The sequence below is a fragment of the Drosophila obscura genome, unplaced genomic scaffold (genome assembly GCF_018151105.1).
Source record: "Drosophila obscura isolate BZ-5 IFL unplaced genomic scaffold, ASM1815110v1 contig_151, whole genome shotgun sequence".
Lineage (NCBI taxonomy): Eukaryota > Metazoa > Arthropoda > Insecta > Diptera > Drosophilidae > Drosophila > Drosophila obscura.
In genome coordinates, this window is record NW_024542737.1 from 748,777 (window position 1) to 766,968 (window position 18,192).

General features: G+C 41.0%; 5 protein-coding genes across 5 annotated transcripts; 3 read left to right on the forward strand and 2 right to left on the reverse strand.

Annotated features, from left to right (window-relative positions):
- The first annotated feature begins 1,036 nt into the window (after positions 1 to 1,036).
- On the forward strand, positions 1,037 to 7,538 carry LOC111075079 (putative transcription factor SOX-14). The gene is made up of 2 exons (XM_022368169.2): positions 1,037 to 2,769; positions 5,879 to 7,538. The coding sequence occupies exons 1-2, from the start codon at positions 2,437 to 2,439 to the stop codon at positions 7,430 to 7,432; spliced, it is 1,887 nt and encodes a 628-aa protein (XP_022223861.2). The 5' UTR covers positions 1,037 to 2,436; the 3' UTR covers positions 7,433 to 7,538.
- Positions 7,539 to 7,697: 159 nt separating this feature from the next.
- LOC111075080 (peptidylglycine alpha-hydroxylating monooxygenase) lies at positions 7,698 to 11,050 on the reverse strand. Its single transcript, XM_022368170.2, has 8 exons — positions 10,761 to 11,050; positions 10,199 to 10,256; positions 10,047 to 10,134; positions 9,896 to 9,968; positions 8,704 to 8,836; positions 8,585 to 8,633; positions 8,180 to 8,518; positions 7,698 to 8,105 (listed from the first exon to the last, which is right to left on the reverse strand). Exons 1-8 carry the CDS (start codon positions 10,935 to 10,937, stop codon positions 7,937 to 7,939), a joined length of 1,086 nt encoding a protein of 361 aa, XP_022223862.2. The 5' UTR covers positions 10,938 to 11,050; the 3' UTR covers positions 7,698 to 7,936.
- On the forward strand, positions 9,048 to 9,862 carry LOC111075081 (paxillin homolog 1). Its single transcript, XM_022368171.2, has 2 exons — positions 9,048 to 9,183; positions 9,246 to 9,862. The coding sequence occupies exon 2, from the start codon at positions 9,257 to 9,259 to the stop codon at positions 9,794 to 9,796; it is 540 nt and encodes a 179-aa protein (XP_022223863.2). The 5' UTR covers positions 9,048 to 9,183; positions 9,246 to 9,256; the 3' UTR covers positions 9,797 to 9,862.
- Positions 11,051 to 11,356: 306 nt separating the features above from the next.
- LOC111075132 (PAS domain-containing serine/threonine-protein kinase) lies at positions 11,357 to 14,719 on the forward strand. Its single transcript, XM_022368248.2, has 3 exons — positions 11,357 to 11,501; positions 11,701 to 14,331; positions 14,408 to 14,719. Exons 1-3 carry the CDS (start codon positions 11,465 to 11,467, stop codon positions 14,650 to 14,652), a joined length of 2,913 nt encoding a protein of 970 aa, XP_022223940.2. The 5' UTR covers positions 11,357 to 11,464; the 3' UTR covers positions 14,653 to 14,719.
- Positions 14,720 to 15,088: 369 nt separating this feature from the next.
- On the reverse strand, positions 15,089 to 17,944 carry LOC111075133 (oxysterol-binding protein-related protein 2). Its single transcript, XM_022368249.2, has 9 exons — positions 17,662 to 17,944; positions 17,397 to 17,585; positions 17,110 to 17,330; positions 16,603 to 16,861; positions 16,344 to 16,541; positions 16,071 to 16,278; positions 15,882 to 16,010; positions 15,598 to 15,821; positions 15,089 to 15,528 (listed from the first exon to the last, which is right to left on the reverse strand). Exons 2-9 carry the CDS (start codon positions 17,429 to 17,431, stop codon positions 15,426 to 15,428), a joined length of 1,377 nt encoding a protein of 458 aa, XP_022223941.2. The 5' UTR covers positions 17,432 to 17,585; positions 17,662 to 17,944; the 3' UTR covers positions 15,089 to 15,425.
- Positions 17,945 to 18,192: the final 248 nt, after the last annotated feature.

Below are 18,192 nucleotides of genomic sequence, written 5' to 3' on the forward strand. Positions count from 1 at the left end.
AATGCCTAAATAATACATCTCCGAAAAAAAAAAAGATTTGATTCGTGATATGATCAAAGTGATTAATCACGCGTAACACGAGTAAATTTCAAAAATAGTTTTTTTTTCCGATGTTTATACCTGCAACTGTAAAAAATGCAAGTGCATGTTCCGCTGCGTCATCCTCGGATTTTCATGCATTTATTTACACATGTTCATATATGTATGTATGTATGCATGTGCACGTATAAAAAATGTTTGTATGTACTTAGATCTTTTTAAAGTAAATATGTGCATATGTAAGTACATGGACTTATACATTAATGTGCATTAATAATTAGCTCGTATTGCAAATATCAGCATACATAGCACCAAACATATGTGATTAGATACATTATTGTACTTATCTATGGATGTATAATACGTATTATTTAGATTTTACATATGTATGTACGCAGCCAGTATTCTCGCTTTTTTGTGTGGATGTGTATTGGGGGATGTGATGTGTATGAATGTATGTATCTATGTGTGCCATATGATTAATACACACCGAAACAGCTGATTCATACGCGTTTCATACATACACACACACACCCTCTCTCTCTCCCACATGTTACTCACACCAACCAGCTGGGTGCAACAGTTGATAGCGCCAACAACAGGGCCGAATCGAGGGTAGGTTGTTTGTTCGGTTTAATTAGACGCAGTTTTGATTTGGAACAAATTCGAGAGCAAATTAGCGGATACGAGTCTAGTGCAATTAAGTACATTAGATATTAAGCATTAACATGCTGAAACACTTTATCTGTGGCCACTCAAATATATGGAAATGTTTTCGTAGCCCCAAAACAACTTCGATGCGTCACTGAGCGCAAACACTAACAAAGAGTACACAACCTGCTCTCTCGCTCTCTCTACGCTGCTTAGCAAAATAAATGCACACAGTGTGTGTTTGTGTGTGTGCTGTGTGATTTTGTGTGCACGTATGCGTGAATGTGTCTGTGTGTGCGTACGATGGATTCAAGTCGTAACTGTGCAGTCTGTTCATTCGAACCGAACAGCTGTGAGATCAAGACGCCGTTGTCCGGAATAAATATAATACATTATATACACCATACATATATGCGCATACATATATGTATATGCATCTACAAAGCAAAGTAAAAACGTAAAATCTTTTGCGTAGTTGAACTCGTATCTTCGTCGCGCTGTCTTGTGCGGGCGCAGTATTGACTGGCTTATTTGCTGCTGCCGATGTTTTGACCAGGACAAGAAATGCCCTGGCTGTCGCGACACTGTCGTTCGCCTGCTCCGTCGTCCCTAACCACCCAGTAGCAGCACTAACCGTAGCGTAGCCGTAGAGAGCCGAGACTCCAAATAATAATAACACAGAGCACAGTAACAGACCGCGATTAGCCCGACTATCACGCAGTTCAGTTCAACTGCAGCTCAGCGGAGGAGAACAAGTAACATTAACACTAACAGGAACGTGTGTGCATACATCAGATTGGATTGTGATTGAAACGAAACTCTAGAATAAAATAAAAACCAAACCAAACCCCGTTTAATACCCGAGATACTTATACGCAATTAATCCATCTGCCATTGCACCTGGAAGAAAAATCAACAGAAAAATCTACAATAACGTGTTAGCATTGAGGTAAAGTTCTAAATAAAATTAAAAAACAAAACTGCAGTTCGTAAAACAAACATTTCGTCTGTGTGTGCGCGTGTGTGCGTGTGTGTGGTGGTGACCAATCCAATCTATTAAATACAGTGCATTTATGTATAAATTAATATAATGCTCAGCTGAGAGTGTGCATAAAAAAACTAATATATATACATAAGATATACGTATACGTATAAACATACATACATATACATATATATACATAAGTATAAACCCATTACACAGACGCAACGCGAAGCGAACGTGAGTCTTGGAATATTGCAAACACAAAACAAAAAATAAATAAATAACGAGGAACCAGTTTCACCTTGAGCACACACATTCACAATCAAAGAAGACAGAGTATCTGTGTGCGCGCGAGTATATTGTTAAATGAAACAGCACGATCGGGCAGGCAGGCGACTACGAATACATAATCGTACATAAGTTACATGCATAAACATGCACGGCACTGGGTAATGTGCGGTTAAAATGCTAACCGCTCTATTTAATAATACCCGATAAAATTGGAAGAGCCCGAGCCTTATCACCAGCTACAGCTAAATCCACAGCTACAGCTACGACGAGTGTACACAAACAAATCCCATAACCAAAACCAACACCAATACCAATATACCACTGCCAGCCAGACCCACAAATGTGTATCTACTACTGCGAATGCTGATGCTGCTGAAGATCTAGACGAATGCACTTGGATAACTAACTGTGCGATGCACCCCACTAACACGGCGCCCCACACGCTTCAAATTTGAGATACAAGTGGAAAGATGATAGCTGAGCCAAATCAGGGAACTCTCGTCACCAACACCGATACGGATACGGATACCGATACTGTTAGTATTGCAGCCACCCCAATAAACTTAGCCCCAACCCAACCGATACGGATACGGACACCAGCGAGTAAAACACAAAGCGCGCAAGCTATTACTCATTCGACGAAGGCTGTGGCTGGGACTCTGCCTGCGCCTGTTGCTGCAGCTGCAGCTGCACCGAACGATATGACCGATATGACAGTCAACATGGGTGACGACTCCAGTGTAGTATTTGGATCTGCACGGGTGCCTGTTAATTCAAGTACCCCGTATTCAGATGCAACCCAAGTAAGTTAAAGATGCACACTCCTTATCGGCTCTGGCTAAACTGAACACTTAGATAAGCCTTGACAAAATTTTGTGCTGATATTTTTTTGGGCTAAAGACCTACTATGCAGGTCGTAGATGAATATATTATACACATGTATGTGTGTACATACATACATACATATGCACATTATTTTTCCAGACTGGACAGGTCAACAAAAAGTTTGACTGATAAGATTTCCTGTAGATTAGATTCTATTTCTCTTGCGATTATTTCTTTGTTTACAAACACAAATATGGCAAAACAATTAAACAAGATTAGTAACCGAATACATATACGAATGCGTACGAATATCATGGTATTGTATTTATTTATTTTGATATATGTTTGGATGCAGCTGTGTGTTCTTATGATGAAATACCAGTTTCAGGGGACGGAATTGTATGTATGTATGTGTGTATCATTGAACTGATCGATTTCAGGCAAATGCCAGATTCTTTAAATGAATACCCCTTTCTGGTGTATCCCAAGACATTTGTAGTGCTACGCTACCATCCATGGATTCAGTGGAAATTCAGTCTTTTGTTGTTGTTGTTGTCGTTTATTTTTTTTTTATTCTTTGCACCAATGCATATTTAAACGGGGCGGTTGTACCCGCGGTTTGCTTCCCTGATGACTCACGTGCATTTGTCGTGTAGGAAATACGTTCATGCAGGCGTAAATGCGAATATACATACATATGTATGTATGTGTTTACTTATGTGTATGTTTGTACACACGAATAGTACGTGATTAAGAGTGCCCATCTGTATATTGCACTCTGACCGATACCCGCAACTCGTGTCAGCGTCATTTTAAAGCTTATCAAAATGTTCCTGGTATACGTGTTATAGCCATCAACCATCAACCTGATCAAAATTCGATACGATCTAGGAAAGTTTCCCTATTCAAGAACTCCTTCAAGAACATGCATAGAACATCTTGCAGGGACGATATGTACATACACATAATGTGAAAAATAATATAATATAATATTAGCAATGAAATGGAATGTCCGATTGTGTGCACACAATGTACATATGTATGTACATGTACATATACGCGTACAAACTCATAGAACATTTGGTGCATTGACCTTGCTTAGCAGTTTGTTTTTTACGGTTATTAGTGCGGACTCGGGGGAGAGGAGGCAATGGCTCCGCCAGCAGCAGCAGAAGCAGCGTCACGAACACCAAACTCAATTGCGTATTACTTACTATACGTAGATACATGCATGTATGTATATTCTACACACACAGAAGACGCACATAAGGACACATGTATTTAGTGAGACGTCGTTGACTTCTGTTTATACATTTGTATCTTTATTGCAAAAATATTGTATATGCATTTAATGTGGCATGTAAGTGTATAAGTATTTGGCCGGGATGACCTTTGGCCCTAAGCGTGCAGCAGGAGCGGAATTCCCCCTACCGCCCACAGCCCACAGCCCACAGCCGCCCCGAGTAAAGAACAGTTAAAATCGAAAGCCAACAAACAGCCCTCCCAGCCCCATTTCATCACTTTTACTTATTCGAGTGTACGAGTATGCATGCATACATACATACATACATATATACATATACATATATGTATATATACGAGTATCTTACGGATGCGGGTGTCTGCAGAGTAAACTTCTGTTTATGTTTGCGTGTATCTGTGTGCACTGTCTGTGTTATGTGGTGTGTGTGTGTATGGATCTACGAGAGTCGGGCTGCTTATTAGACTTGAACTGTCTGACGCGACATTGAGAGTGAGTATTGGAGCAGACTTGTGGCGAGGGCAAAGGCAAAGGCAACAGCAACAGCAACACCAAAAGCAAAAGCAACAGCCACGACGACGGCAATGGCCGATGGAGCATCGCATCGCATCCATCCCATCGTCGGTGCCCAGAGCTCTGTTCGGTTTCCATCACTCGTTTCGGCGGAAAGTCTGCTCACTGCTCACCGCTGACTGACTGCTTACTGCTCCCTGCTCAGGCGTCGTTACTGCCAAGGGTATCGTGTGGATGAACTTTACGAGGTACACGAACTGCTGCAAGGTCGAAGTTAACGCTATTAATAGGTAGTTTTTGCCGTCTCTCTTTTGTGTGAATAAAACGGTTATTCACATTGGATTGGCCATGTTCTCTCCTCTCGCGTTGGCTAGCCACACGTTGACTGTGCGACGCACCATAGCGATGACCTATTCCAAATGGTTCCTCAGTTCCGTTCCTCGGACACTGTTCTGTTTGTGATTTCGTTCGTTCTGATTTAAAGGATTAAGCGCACAAAAGCATAACCAGGAAGCAGCTGCGGAATTACTTATTAATTGAATGCATGCGAGTACATTCGTGCACTTGTCTGTGTATCTTAATAATCGAATGTGAATATACCCAAGTATACCCGAACAGATACAGATACAGATATTCGTACATATGTATGTATGTATGTATGCACAGACATATTTCGTTTTTAGGAGCGTTTTATTAACCTTGGCGAGGGACATTGAACTTCAAACGCTGCGAATACGTATTTTTCGTACAGATACAAATGCATACGAACGAACATAGACAAGGCGATACACAAAATGCATATATATATATATACATATAGGGTACACAGATGTACGGTACTATACTATACTATACTAAATGTCCGTACTAGTGTGCGTGCAGTCGGTGCTTGCGCTTGGTGTGAATTTTTATTTCCTAACTCTTTATCTGAGGAACGTATGTATGTACATATGTACATACATATGTATGTATATCTGTACATCTGTATATAAATGAATTTATAATAGGGAAATGTGTTTTCGTATAAAAATATAGGTATATCCATTCGAGGCCTTCTTTCAATTCCGCGCCTGCATACATTTAGAACATATTCGGGGAATTCATTGAAATTTACCTAGCATTCCGGAATCCATATCAACAATTCAGTTGTCTAGTGATCCTGATATGGGTTCACGGCCACATCCCATCATTCAGACCGTACAGATAAATAATAAAATATAAATTCAGTTTCCCTCCCCCCCTTCACTCGTACTGTGTATAGATTCATTGTTGAGCCCTCGCTGATGACTGTTTCACCTGTTCTTTCTTTTCAGACGAAGAAACATTCTCCCGGCCACATCAAGAGACCTATGAATGCATTCATGGTATGGAGTCAAATGGAACGGCGGAAGATTTGTGAGCGAACGCCAGACTTGCATAACGCCGAGATATCCAAAGAACTGGGCAGACGATGGCAGCTCCTGAGCAAAGAAGATAAGCAGCCGTATATAGCGGAGGCAGAGAAGCTCAGGAAGCTGCACTTGATCGAGTATCCCAACTACAAGTACAGGCCACAAAAGAAGCAGTCGAGATCTCCAGGAGCGCTGAAGCAGAATCCGGATGCGGATGGCAGCGAAGTTAAAAATGACACACACAATGCTACATTGTCCACTATTGCAATTAATGGAACACCCACTGCCGGGCGGAAAAGCAAAAGATCTACCTCTACATGTCAAACTGGTTCAGTTTCGAAACGTATAAGAAATAATGACACGGGTGATACTTCGAAACCTAAATACAATCTAAATGTAAAAGCTCCGATAGAGCAGCACAATGCCGTTGATATTATGTTACCGTCAACAGATACTCTTTTAAGCTATAAATCATCTGAATATTTACCTCTGAACACGAATAGCAATGCTGATTGCGATCTAAAGCTACACTCAGACCTAAATGCTGGTCAAATGGCAGAGCTTTCCGCCGATCAACGAGAGAATTTATCCGAAGATGTTCTCAGGTATTTGCCATATATCGCAAGCTCCACCGACAACGAGGACGACTCCCAGTTGGCGGTAAACTCCTCGTCCACCAGCCTCCACAATCAATCGGATCCAAACGCAGGACTGATGGAGAATATATCCGATATAAGTCCAATGAATGCCAGAGAAGCTGACCTGAAGTATTTGCCATTCTGTGACGAATCCCTATTCGATGTGAGCACTGCCAATAACGGCAATGGGAGCAACAATCACAATCACAATCCCAATCACATTTTAAATGTGATAAAGTCGCACCCGAACTTCTCGGATAGCCACAATATCATTGAGCCCGTATTCGACTCTGAAGACAACATTGTAAATGATGCCAATTTGCATTCGGCCAGCCATCAAATACCTCCGTATGTGCCTGAAACTCACGAGTGTTTTGCCGAAGACTGTGCCGGTGGCGACAACTCGTCCTCCCATCAAGTGGAATTCGAGGTCCAACCGCAAACTGTAACGATGAACATCGAGATACACAACAGCACTCTTCCATATGGGGGAGATGGCGGGCATACATTCCAATCCAATGACGATTTCAATCCGATACCGTCGGCAGCTGAAGACAGCGACTGCAGCATACTAACCGCCTCACATTCGCCACAAATCGGCTTCTATAGCGGCAGCATAAGCAATAGTTTCGTTGAATCAGACGCTATCGTGAACACATGTACATACAATACAACCCAAGACTACACCGGAAATGTAATTGAAACAAACAATGATCTCAGCTACACCACATATGATAACAACGGAGATCTTCTATCTTACACATTTGAGGACTTGCCGCCTCAGCCTGGTAGTCATTTAGAGTTTAACACCAACAAATATGACTTTTGCAAGTTATGATAAAATGTGAGAAATACCTTTAAGTTTTGTGTAATTTATAACTAATATAATTATACGTTTGTAATTTTACACCAAATTATCTATACATACAATATATATATATTCCATAAATTCTATATATACGAGTATATACATACGTAAAAAAAAGAAAAAGAATAAAATGCTTTGCATTGAAAATATTTGATACCGTGGAGCAGAACTTTTCTTGAATTACTGAAACCCAACCAACTATATAGTAGCTCTCAAAAAAAAAAAAACGATTAGTTTTGCGAAGTATCTACATATGTTTATTTACACGTATATATATTTTACATCAATCATTGGTGGCCACACATCAATCAACAAGAAACATCGTCCAACATAATAGAATACACTATGAGATTAAACTATGATCATTTGGGTTACACGATACAAATAATTTCGATAATAAATTAGTATACTTTAATTTCAATTTTGCACATTGCACATTGCACATCCCATCCACAGCACGAGAGTTTTTCCAAATTACAAGGTGCTCGCTTCGATATGTGGTATATTGTGTAGGCCAGTGTCGGGATTGGACCAGTAATAGTAGGGCGGACCTTGGCTAAAGCAATATTTCATATCCAGAGTCTCCCCATGGTCCACGTAGTACATGAGGTAAAAATTGCACATTTCATCCTCGTTGGTGGGGCTGCAAAGCATATGAAAATGTAATCCCGTTCAATAGAAACAAGATTATGATAGTACATAATGATATGTACATACCCAATTTTAGTTATCCGATGACGGGTATTTTTGATGGTACACCTTATGGCAAGCTGATCTCCACTCAAAATGGGGTCGGTGTTCGTGACATTGTAAAACATCTGAGGCGTAAGCGGATCCCGCTTTCCAAGTTGAACCCATTCTTGAATTCCCTCGCTATTCGATCGCACTCTATATCCAGCCACAACTTTGCCCATTTCGTGAGTGTGCACGCGATAGGCAAATGGAATTAGTACTTTATTCTCAGTTATTTCGCAAGCTGATTCCATGTGCTCCGTTTTCAGTGCGGGAATGATTCCGTCTGTGCCCAATAACAATGTGCCAGCTAACTTTTGAAGGCTATTGAGAGAGGAGAGTGCATAATGAAATCACCAAACAGTGGATAAAAACCACAAGTGGTCTTACGGTTTTTCTGTGTAGTCTAGAAACACGCCAGAGTCATCGGTGGAACCATCTGCGGGCAAAAATAAACACTCGATTCAATCATACGAGTACCTTTCGACTTAGCAAACTTGGTTACTCACCCTTGAATCTGTCAATGTGAGCGTAGTGCACTTGCAGCACCAAATACTTGGTTGGCGAGTCCTTTCCCACCTTGAAGCCGACACCCGCAGGCAAAGTTACCTTTTGGGCATCTCTCGCCCATGCATATAGGATCTAAGTTATATACAGATTAATATGGTTATCACTTTGGAATACATTATATACATCATATACAAATACTGAAGCTACTCCGCCGTGTGTAATCAGTTAACCAGAACAAAACCTCTGTATATACATACATATGTAAGTATATGTAAGTATTTGCTTCCGAGGTTAAAGTCAAGGACTGGTAATTTTCCAGCTGTTGCCTTGAACAGGCCTTCTACATTTACAAATTGTAATGGAACCACAATCGTAGCAGTCAGTTATATTTAGATTTGTATTTATGTATTTTTAAAGTAAGTAAAAATAGAAACATTATTTTGATTCAACCCCATTTGGACACTGCAAATTTTGAGCCCGTAAGTAACCCGTTAATTAACCATTCATAAATGGAACCTGTGGTGAAGAGGCTACCCCATAGGTGTTTGAAATATGGCCCCCACGATCTGCTGTAAGTGCAATGGAGAAATAGACGACCAGGCAATATGCAGCTCAGGGAAGACGTACCATCCGGAGCACTTTACATGTACGGTGTGCAAGGAGCCCATAGGAGCGTCTCGGTTTAGGCTTGTCAAGAACGAGCTGATTTGCAGCGAATGCTTCCTGAATAAGCATGCCCCCAGATGCTACTCCTGCGGCCATCTGATACTGGGGCGTGCCATTGCCGCCGTTGGACGCAAGTGGCACGAAGAATGCTTTAGGTGCGTGGGCTGCTGTCAAAATCTGGTGACCTCGACATTCTTCGAAGTTAACGGATATCTGTTCTGTAAATGTGACTTCCGCGAAGCCTTTTCGTCGCGATGCGCCGGCTGTGGAGAGACGATTGACAAGAATGCCCTAGTGGCCTTGAACACGAAATGGCATCCCCGCTGCTTCGAATGCTTTAACTGTGGGAGCCGAATTACCACTGATAAATTTGATATCGAGAACGGAAACCCCATCTGCCTAAGGTGCAGTGCAGTTGGCGAATAAAATTGTTCTAAAATTATAGCTTTTATATAAAATTTTGCTGTGATTTGTATCACTTGTATCACAATACTGGTTAAGGTTTTTATTTATTATCAAATTTACCTGAGAGTGTGAACGGGGTCCGCAGGGGCTGGCCTTTTCCTCAGCCGTTGTTTGTGCCATTTCTCCACAGTTCCTGTGTTGCAAAAGAAATAAGTTACATTATTGGCTCGATATTGGATTTAAGTAGTTTGAAATTCTTTGCAAAACTCACCAAGTGCTTTTAGTGGTTCCCGGCTCGCCACATCCGTACAGCAGCATATGGTGCGCCGTGTTCATGGTTGCATTCGGATTAAATCCAACTGTAGCAAACAAATTAAATTAGAAAATCTTTTAATAGAACGCCTCTAAAACAATTTGACGTACCAATATAGTATGTGGTAGTTGGATCGACTTTTATTGGAGTGCACAAGTACAAATCCGGCTAAATGTTAGTAATAAATCGTATATAAAAAAACAAACACAAAAGATTTTTAGATTAGTTTTCTTTTAGAAACAATATGCATATAGTAGTTGGGTGCTTACAAGTACAGAGTGCCCTTCATTAAGCGTATATGGTATGGTTTTTTTCTTCTTCGATGTTCATGTGTATGTACATCTGTATGTATCTACAGCGCACATCGCAATTTTCTAATCGTGTCCTAGGGCACGTCGAATCACAATCTACAGGTTTCAATGCATTCCATATGGCATGGCAGTCGATTGGTGTGTATCTACACTGTAAAATACACCAATAGGTACAACCATATGGAAGTGTCTCTCTGTATGACTTATTTATTTATAAATAATTGTATTGTTATTGGAGCCATCTGTAGTGTTTAGTTATACACACATACATACATTATGCACATGGAATAGCACTTTTGTGAGCACGGGGTACGAGTATTACGCTTAACATATGTCACTTGATAACAAATTGATTACTTACAGTTTTCGGTGAAACCATGGGCATCAGGAAGGGGAAAGATCCTGTGGAGCCTGTTGCGGAGTCATAACTATTTTTTCGGTACACCCCCTGTCCCTGATCCACCAGGCCGTACACACTTATTAAATTGACTAGCAAAATGCACCACAATGGCGTTGAGATTCCAATCTTTCGTGCCATTTCGTTTGTCCTTTGATGTGTCTTTTTATATAGTCTATATTATATTAATATTAATTAAGGAAATTAAAACAAAGAATCTACGTGGAAGAACTGTTCGTTTGCCTAGGTTAATGTGTATTTGTGAGATACATTTTACACACGTAGGCCCAGCTTAGTATATGTGTATTTGGCTATCGATAGTTGTCGTATTGAAATATCGATGGCAGGGCCGATAATCATATGGTTAATTTTTAAAAATAAAAACATTTGATAGCGTAATGAGCTTCATAATGAGCTTCATAATTTCTTCATTTATCACTTAACCAAATTTAATTAAATGTCGTTAGAAAAAGCGAGCAAATGGGACCGTATCCAATTTGAATGGCAGTGACGTTATAGAAACGTTTGTTCGCATGCGCAAACCAATTGATTTTTGTGATAAACACGGTTGGTTCCCATGTTTTTAGTGATTTCCCTTCGATATTATTGTAGGCTGCTTCAAAACTACAACATCAGATTGCAGAGGCTGGAAACTATTTTAACCATAAATGGAGGATCATTGCGGCATGGTGGAACCTACAAATGGTATGCGACCATAAGCCCAGTCCACAATTGACCCTGATGCAACTATATCTACATTTGTTTTGATTTTGTCATTAAGAATTTAACATGAAAAATTGAAAAAAGCTTTCAATATACATCCGTGCCATGCAGCTGAATTATAAACTTTATTTGTAGCAATTGGAAATGTCTGTACATTAATTCCGAATGGTATGTCTTTCAGGTGAAAGCACGCTCAGTTGTTCCCGCTCTTATCAGGACACGTCGAGCATTATAAATATGATGGATCCGAACTCCTTTAATATGCCTCCTCCTAACCTGCATTCCTCGAAGGGGATAAACCCGAACAAGGCAATATTTACAATAGACTCAAATACTGGACAGATATTCATTGTGAACAACAAAGCATGCCACTTGTTGGGATATACGTCGCACGAATTGCGAAACAAAAGCTTTTTTGATTTATTAAATTGTAAATCAGAAAGTCACATTTCGTCATTGGCGGAAATGCAAATTGACGTGGATGAGGGCAGAGTCGTCCTGCTCAGTGGCAAAGTGATAGAAATGAAGACAAAACAGAGCACCAAGATATTGGTCTCGCTTTGGATTCGACAAATAGACAACGAGGGACGGAACATAGCGGTCGCCGAGCCGGTTCAGAGACACATTTGCCAAATAAGTATTGACCGCTTCGGTGCGATAACAATGGCCGACGCTGCCACTGCAACAATATTCCAATACTTCTCCTCCGAGGACGTCGTTGGCGTGAATATCACAACGCTGATACCCTTCATAAAACTCCCAGATCCTGACAGTAGAGAGATATCGAAGAGCCTGCGCAAGCAAAGGGCCACAGGACGCACCACAGACAACGTTAAGTTTCCTCTGTGCCTGCTTGTAACTTCTCCGGAGTCGAGTGGTTCTTCCACGGCGTATACCAGCAATACGTGCTTCAACATAACCGTGTGGGTTTTCCAAAATCTGAGTGGACTTATTGTTGTTGATGAAATAGGCAACATTCAGACTTGCAATCAGCCGTTTTCTGTGCTGATGTTCGGATACGGCCAGGAAAAAATAACCAAAATGCATATATCATCAATACTACCCAATTTCGGCAAGGACTTTCGCGAGGACAAGAGCCCAAACGTCTCGAATACATCCATAACCAGCAATGATTGGGAGCCAGACACAGATCCATTTATCGTTGACAACGAGTCCTCGTTTCAATCTTGCAAAAAACTGTCCACAATCCCACCTGCAAGTGAACATTCCCTCAACGAGGCGGGACTCAATGGTGAAGCCTATAACCAGGAAGATAGCAGCGACATGTTTACCAATATTCGACCGCCCGAAGACATTACAATCGATGACATTTTGACACCAGTGAATCCCTCGAAAAAGTTCCCCTCGGATGAGTATGAAGAGTCGCCATCCCACCAAAACGAAATGAGCCTGGACAAGGCAAAGTCGCCGTCCACAGAGGCATTTGATGCTTCAAGCAGTAATCCAGCAACGAAGCTACTCAGCTCCATCAATGGAAACTTTCTGGGCGAGGCCATACACGCCGATGGAACCGTCATAGACGTTGTCTACTCGGTATTGCTCCATGTGTTGCCCTGCTCGCGCCGTGTGTATTGCATTTGGGTGTGTCGAGACCCATCCAATCGCTTGGAGAGCGACAAGTACAACTATGCCAATCTCACATCAACATTCAACAGCATGGCAAGCACCATTGAGCAGTCCTTGGGACAGGTGATTAAAACGACAGCAGCTCAGAACTCCAGCAGACCAAACTCTCTCTCACTGATGTCCAAATACGACGACGAGCTCTACTCCGGGGACTACAGCAAGCACTACACTTCAATCAGGCAAATTGGCAAGGGAGCCTACGGATATGTTAATATGGCTTTTCGGAACACGGATCGGCTGCTGGTGATAACAAAGTTCATTTTGAAGGAGAAACTTTGCCCTCAGTTTATGATTAAGAACCGGGACGGTAAGGAAGTTCCTATCGAGATCCATCTCCTGCAGACCTTGGACCACAAGAACATAGTATCCGTGTTGGATGTTTTTGAGAATGATTTATTCTACCAGCTGGTGATGGAGAAACACGGCTCGGGGATGGACCTGTGGACGTTCATTGAACGACGGCCATTAATGGAGGAGAAGTTGGGAAGTTATATTTTCCGGCAAATCGCAGATGCCGTCTATTATTTGCACGAGCAGAAAATACTCCATCGTGATATAAAGGACGAGAATATAATCATTGATCATAATTTTAACATCAAGCTAATAGATTTCGGCTCAGCCACGTTCATGGAAGAGGGTAAATACTTTTCCACGTTTTATGGAACGACCGAGTACTGCAGTCCCGAAGTCCTGGCTGGCAATAGATATGTTGGTCCCGAGCTTGAAATGTGGGCCCTCGGCGTCACTCTGTATGTCCTGATGTTCTTCGAGAATCCATTTATCGATGTCGAAGATACTGTAAAGGCAGAAGTCCAAATACCAAAGATGGTATCGGAGCAGCTGAGTCGTCTTTTGACCTCCATGCTGAACAAGGATCCCAAATACCGCTGCACAATGCTGCAGCTGATCAACGATCCTTGGCTCACGCAGGACGTCAGTTCTTCGCAGTTTAATTTCTCATGGATTGTACCGTGCAAGGCGTATGAGGCAGAGCCGGACATTCATTTCATGGGCTACTACTCCAGCACATCAGTACTGTCAACCATTTCGCCGCAGGGGAGCTTCTCTCACATTGAAGACTCGTCCATAGGCGGGCCAGAAGAGGAGCTGCCAAAGCTGCCAGCAACTCAAAGGACGGGCCTTAAACTATATAAGAACATTGAAGGTAAGCGATGCGATGCGATGCACATTAATGTTATTTTATTGACAATCAAATTTCGTTCTTTCTGTTAATGCCACAGCTAAGCATAATAAGATGGAAACTCTGTACGCGAAGCAATTTCAACTGAACTCGTCAATCAGTAATCATGAATTGAGATTATCGTTACCTGCTGCGAGCCACACCACTGAGCCCGGAAAGCAAATATCCTCTTCAAAATCGGAAAACGATATATTCAAAAACAAACTCGAACCCTGCGTCTCTGCCTATAACGTAGTTAGCCTGCACGACGTCAACACGAAACCCAAAACGCTGAACTTGAAGTAATACTTGTACTTGTGCTCGTATGATTCGTTTTATTATGTGTGGTGTGTAAATTTTAAGTATAACTACCCATGTAAATAGTTGCAAGTCTATAGCTGTATGTGAAGAGGACAATTAAAGGAAGGTTCTGGAATCTTTTAAAATGAACAAAATAAATCGAATATTACTGTTATTTTCACAGTGCTTTGAATCAGTGATTACTTCTGCGACCACAACAGAAAAAAGCTGAGAAGCTCATGCAATGGATAGTTCGTAGAGACTTACTTGCAGCTTGGGATCTGGACATGTGAATACTCCAGTGCAGTCTTTCGGGAATCCACAGGTGCAGCTGATTGTCCCTTATAGTGTCAATCAACCTGTTGCTTGGCTCTTCCATACAAAGACTTACTCCATGCCACAAGCTTTTGTGGTAGTTAATATTTATGTAGAGCAACAAATAACTGAATAACATTTTTATTTGCATCATATGGAATTGTCAGATAATTAACACCTACACACATAGATATATATTTGACTACGAAAAGTAAGCTGTAACTTAATAGTTGCTTTAAAACAATCAATGGATGCTTGTGCGACTGGATTGTGTTTTTAGGTATGCCAAAAGCTCGTATCATATGCGATTACGTGCTTCATTCAACGCAATTGTCTGACTTGAGCCGTGTACCATGTACATACTCGTACATCCAGTTACCAACGATTGCTTAGTGAATACACCTCACAAACTTTATACAAATACAATATATAATACGTAATCACATGTATACTCTAAAATTTTTCTAAAATATTGTATTGGCGTTGTCGTATTTACGATCCCAATATCCTCCAATATAGTTCCAATCTTCACTTTTGGTGTGGGGGTTGGTTACACTCTTAAACCATCTGAAAAATTAAAGTACATTTTTAGCAGGATTTTTTTTTTTTGATTAGACTCATGGTTATGGATCTTACCTCGGTGTCCAATCATCGACATTGGTGGTTTTTCGATGCTTGCGAGTGTGTCTTTGTTTTTCCTCTAGACGAGTCTTCTCCTTTGCTGCACCATCTAAATTTCCGTCTTCTAGGTATAATATATCAGGTCGCAGACGCGAGTCGGTAGGGCAAAGTGTTAGCGGTGGTTTCATATTTCTATCCATTGCATTAAGCTGCAGCGCAAAATTCGTAAATTGGTAGTACTGCAAATATATTAGGTTAGTCATATTTAAAATACGTATGTATATCCAGTATTATTGTACCTCGTCGCAGTTGGAAGGTCGTGGCTTGCAACTCCATAATACTGTGGAGTCTGGTACATCAAGCGAATATGCAGAGTCGCTCTTTGGTATGTCATTTGTCTCTTGCTCTTGAGGTGGAATGCTGTCGTTCTGGAACAGAATTCAATTTTCAAGAAAACTTTTGCTTCTGGCATGCATACGCGAACTCACATCTTGAATGGACATGCTGCGAAAAGAGCTCAGCTTGAAGCTGTTCAATTTGGAAAACATCCTCTTCGGGGTTCCATTCGGTGAATCAGCGGACTCACCATCGTCATTTCTTCTGGTGCCCTGCTTTATATACTGCGCATAGGATTCCGCAGAGCAGCATTTGATAAAGTCTGTCCATTTACCATACAGGAAGAATATATTCTTTTCACTAAAAATATGATATTTAGAAATAAAGATTTGTCCGCCTCAGCATTTTCTCATCCCATCCCCTACCTGGAATCTCGTACAAAGCCCTCAACTCGGTGCAAGTGTTTGGCCCCAGACCCAGCTGATTTGAATGTTAGGTTCGCGACGTGACCGGTAGAATGATTTGTTATCACCATCTTTCCATACTGCTCGATCCAAAGCTTTCCGACTATAATGTTGTGCACGCAACAGTTAACATTAGTCCAGGTGTAAGATTCCTTCCATCTGACAAAAAACGGATAGCGTTAGTTGGCATGATTTAACGAATTAATTCGAACACACTCACTTTGGAAACTCAATGGTGACCGTGCCTTTGGGATTTACTTCGACACTCTTTCCCCATAACTTTATTTTTGGGTTAATAGAACCATGGAATTTAAAATCATTGGACTCTGCGTGAAATGCAGAAACCGGAGGATGGTGAGAGACCTGCTCACAAACAATTCGATAGTCGTCCCTCTGCAATTCGTACGTTTCCCCCAAAAGGGGGTTAAATGGTTTTCCGAGTCGCTCCCAGTTTGAAGCCAAAGCAGAAACGGCAAAAGCTAAAGGTATTTAAAAAATATTAATTTTTCTGCATACATGCATATGTATGACTTGGGTCAAACTTTCAACACTTTACAAAAATTATTAGCCATGAGCACCCTGTTATTTTTCGAATGTATGTACGTAGATAATACAAATAACAATGTGAATCAATTTGGACTAACTTAAAGTGTTAAAGTTACCAAACGGCTAGTCCTGATTTATGTGCTTATCACAGCAACAGTCTGAAGCCAATTTTGATACTTGCCTGCAACATATTTCATTCGGTCTTCTGGAGTCTCCTGTCGTGCTGCTTGTGTCAACAGTTGTGCATACTCCATATATTCGCACAGCCTCTGGAGAAAGCTCAGGGGTTCATTTAACATTACCGGCATGGTAATTTTGCTTAAATCCTTTCCAATGCAATTCTTGAGAATGGCCCAGATACTGACTTCCTTTCGTGATATCATTGGAGCTGGAAGCTCGGTTCTACGATGGCGAAATTATTACAACCGAAAGCAGGTACTTATTACAGATGGAAGCATCGGAACTTACCTTTCGACACGTGCAATGGAATCTTCCTCTGCCATTTTAAAAATTAACGTATATGTACGTATATGTACAATCGATTGACGTTTGTGCTGCTGGTTTGAACACGTTAAAACAGTTGGATCTGCTTCTGCTAAGACTTATGTGGTAGCGTTGGGAAGAGACATGTGGGAGAGTGAGTGTTGAGTCCAAATTCTAAAATGGGGTTAAGTAAAGTGGTTACTAGATTAGTTGGCTACTTTATTACACATATTCGCGTATCTATACATACTATATATGTACATGCGTATGCACGTATGCGTGTGGCCAAAAAGTGTGTGTCGTTGTTGTCTGATTTTGTACCTAGCTGTTAATTGCTGGACTGGACTGTAAATCTTGTGACCAAAAAGTGTCGTTCATTTATACTGCTCGTGCAAATGAATGCTCTCTGATTGTGATGTATGTTTCAGGTGTCTTATAAAATCGAAACTTCCGCTTTGGTTTTCGTTACATTTTGATTAGCCAGTGGTTTCGCTTAAAATACGTTAATATATTTTCGTGTTGTATCTGCTGTCACTTACTTCGGTGTTCTAGCTTCTGGGGAAAATTTAATCAATAGAATGATAAGAAAGCTTTTACAAGCTTTTTGCTAAGATTAAGAAGCTTTCTTACAGAGATGATTTTATTGAATCGATTTATGAGTCCGATTTTTATTAACTATTTGCCGCATACAATATACACCTAAGCATACATACATATGAACACTGATTGGCATTCAATTAAACAATTAAGAAAGCTATGACGCGACAGTGAAATGCCCCTT

Bases quoted from the DNA above. Each gene is read 5' to 3' on its own strand.
- LOC111075079 (XM_022368169.2), top strand. From the start codon at position 2,437: ATGATAGCTGAGCCAAATCAGGGAACTCTCGTCACCAACACCGATACG. The intron at 2,770-5,878 runs GTAAGTTAAAGA...CTTTCTTTTCAG, and splicing joins CGTATTCAGATGCAACCCAA to ACGAAGAAACATTCTCCCGG.
- LOC111075081 (XM_022368171.2), top strand. From the start codon at position 9,257: ATGGCCCCCACGATCTGCTGTAAGTGCAATGGAGAAATAGACGACCAG.
- LOC111075080 (XM_022368170.2), bottom strand. From the start codon at position 10,937: ATGGCACGAAAGATTGGAATCTCAACGCCATTGTGGTGCATTTTGCTA. The intron at 9,969-10,046 runs GTGAGTTTTGCA...TTTGCAACACAG, and splicing joins GGAACCACTAAAAGCACTTG to GAACTGTGGAGAAATGGCAC. The intron at 8,106-8,179 runs GTATGTACATAT...TATGCTTTGCAG, and splicing joins CATCGGATAACTAAAATTGG to CCCCACCAACGAGGATGAAA.
- LOC111075132 (XM_022368248.2), top strand. From the start codon at position 11,465: ATGGAGGATCATTGCGGCATGGTGGAACCTACAAATG. The intron at 11,502-11,700 runs GTATGCGACCAT...TATGTCTTTCAG, and splicing joins CATGGTGGAACCTACAAATG to GTGAAAGCACGCTCAGTTGT. The intron at 14,332-14,407 runs GTAAGCGATGCG...TTAATGCCACAG, and splicing joins ACTATATAAGAACATTGAAG to CTAAGCATAATAAGATGGAA.
- LOC111075133 (XM_022368249.2), bottom strand. From the start codon at position 17,431: ATGGCAGAGGAAGATTCCATTGCACGTGTCGAAAG. The intron at 16,279-16,343 runs GTAGGGGATGGG...TCATATTTTTAG, and splicing joins GGCTTTGTACGAGATTCCAG to TGAAAAGAATATATTCTTCC. The intron at 15,822-15,881 runs GTACAATAATAC...ATATATTTGCAG, and splicing joins GACCTTCCAACTGCGACGAG to TACTACCAATTTACGAATTT.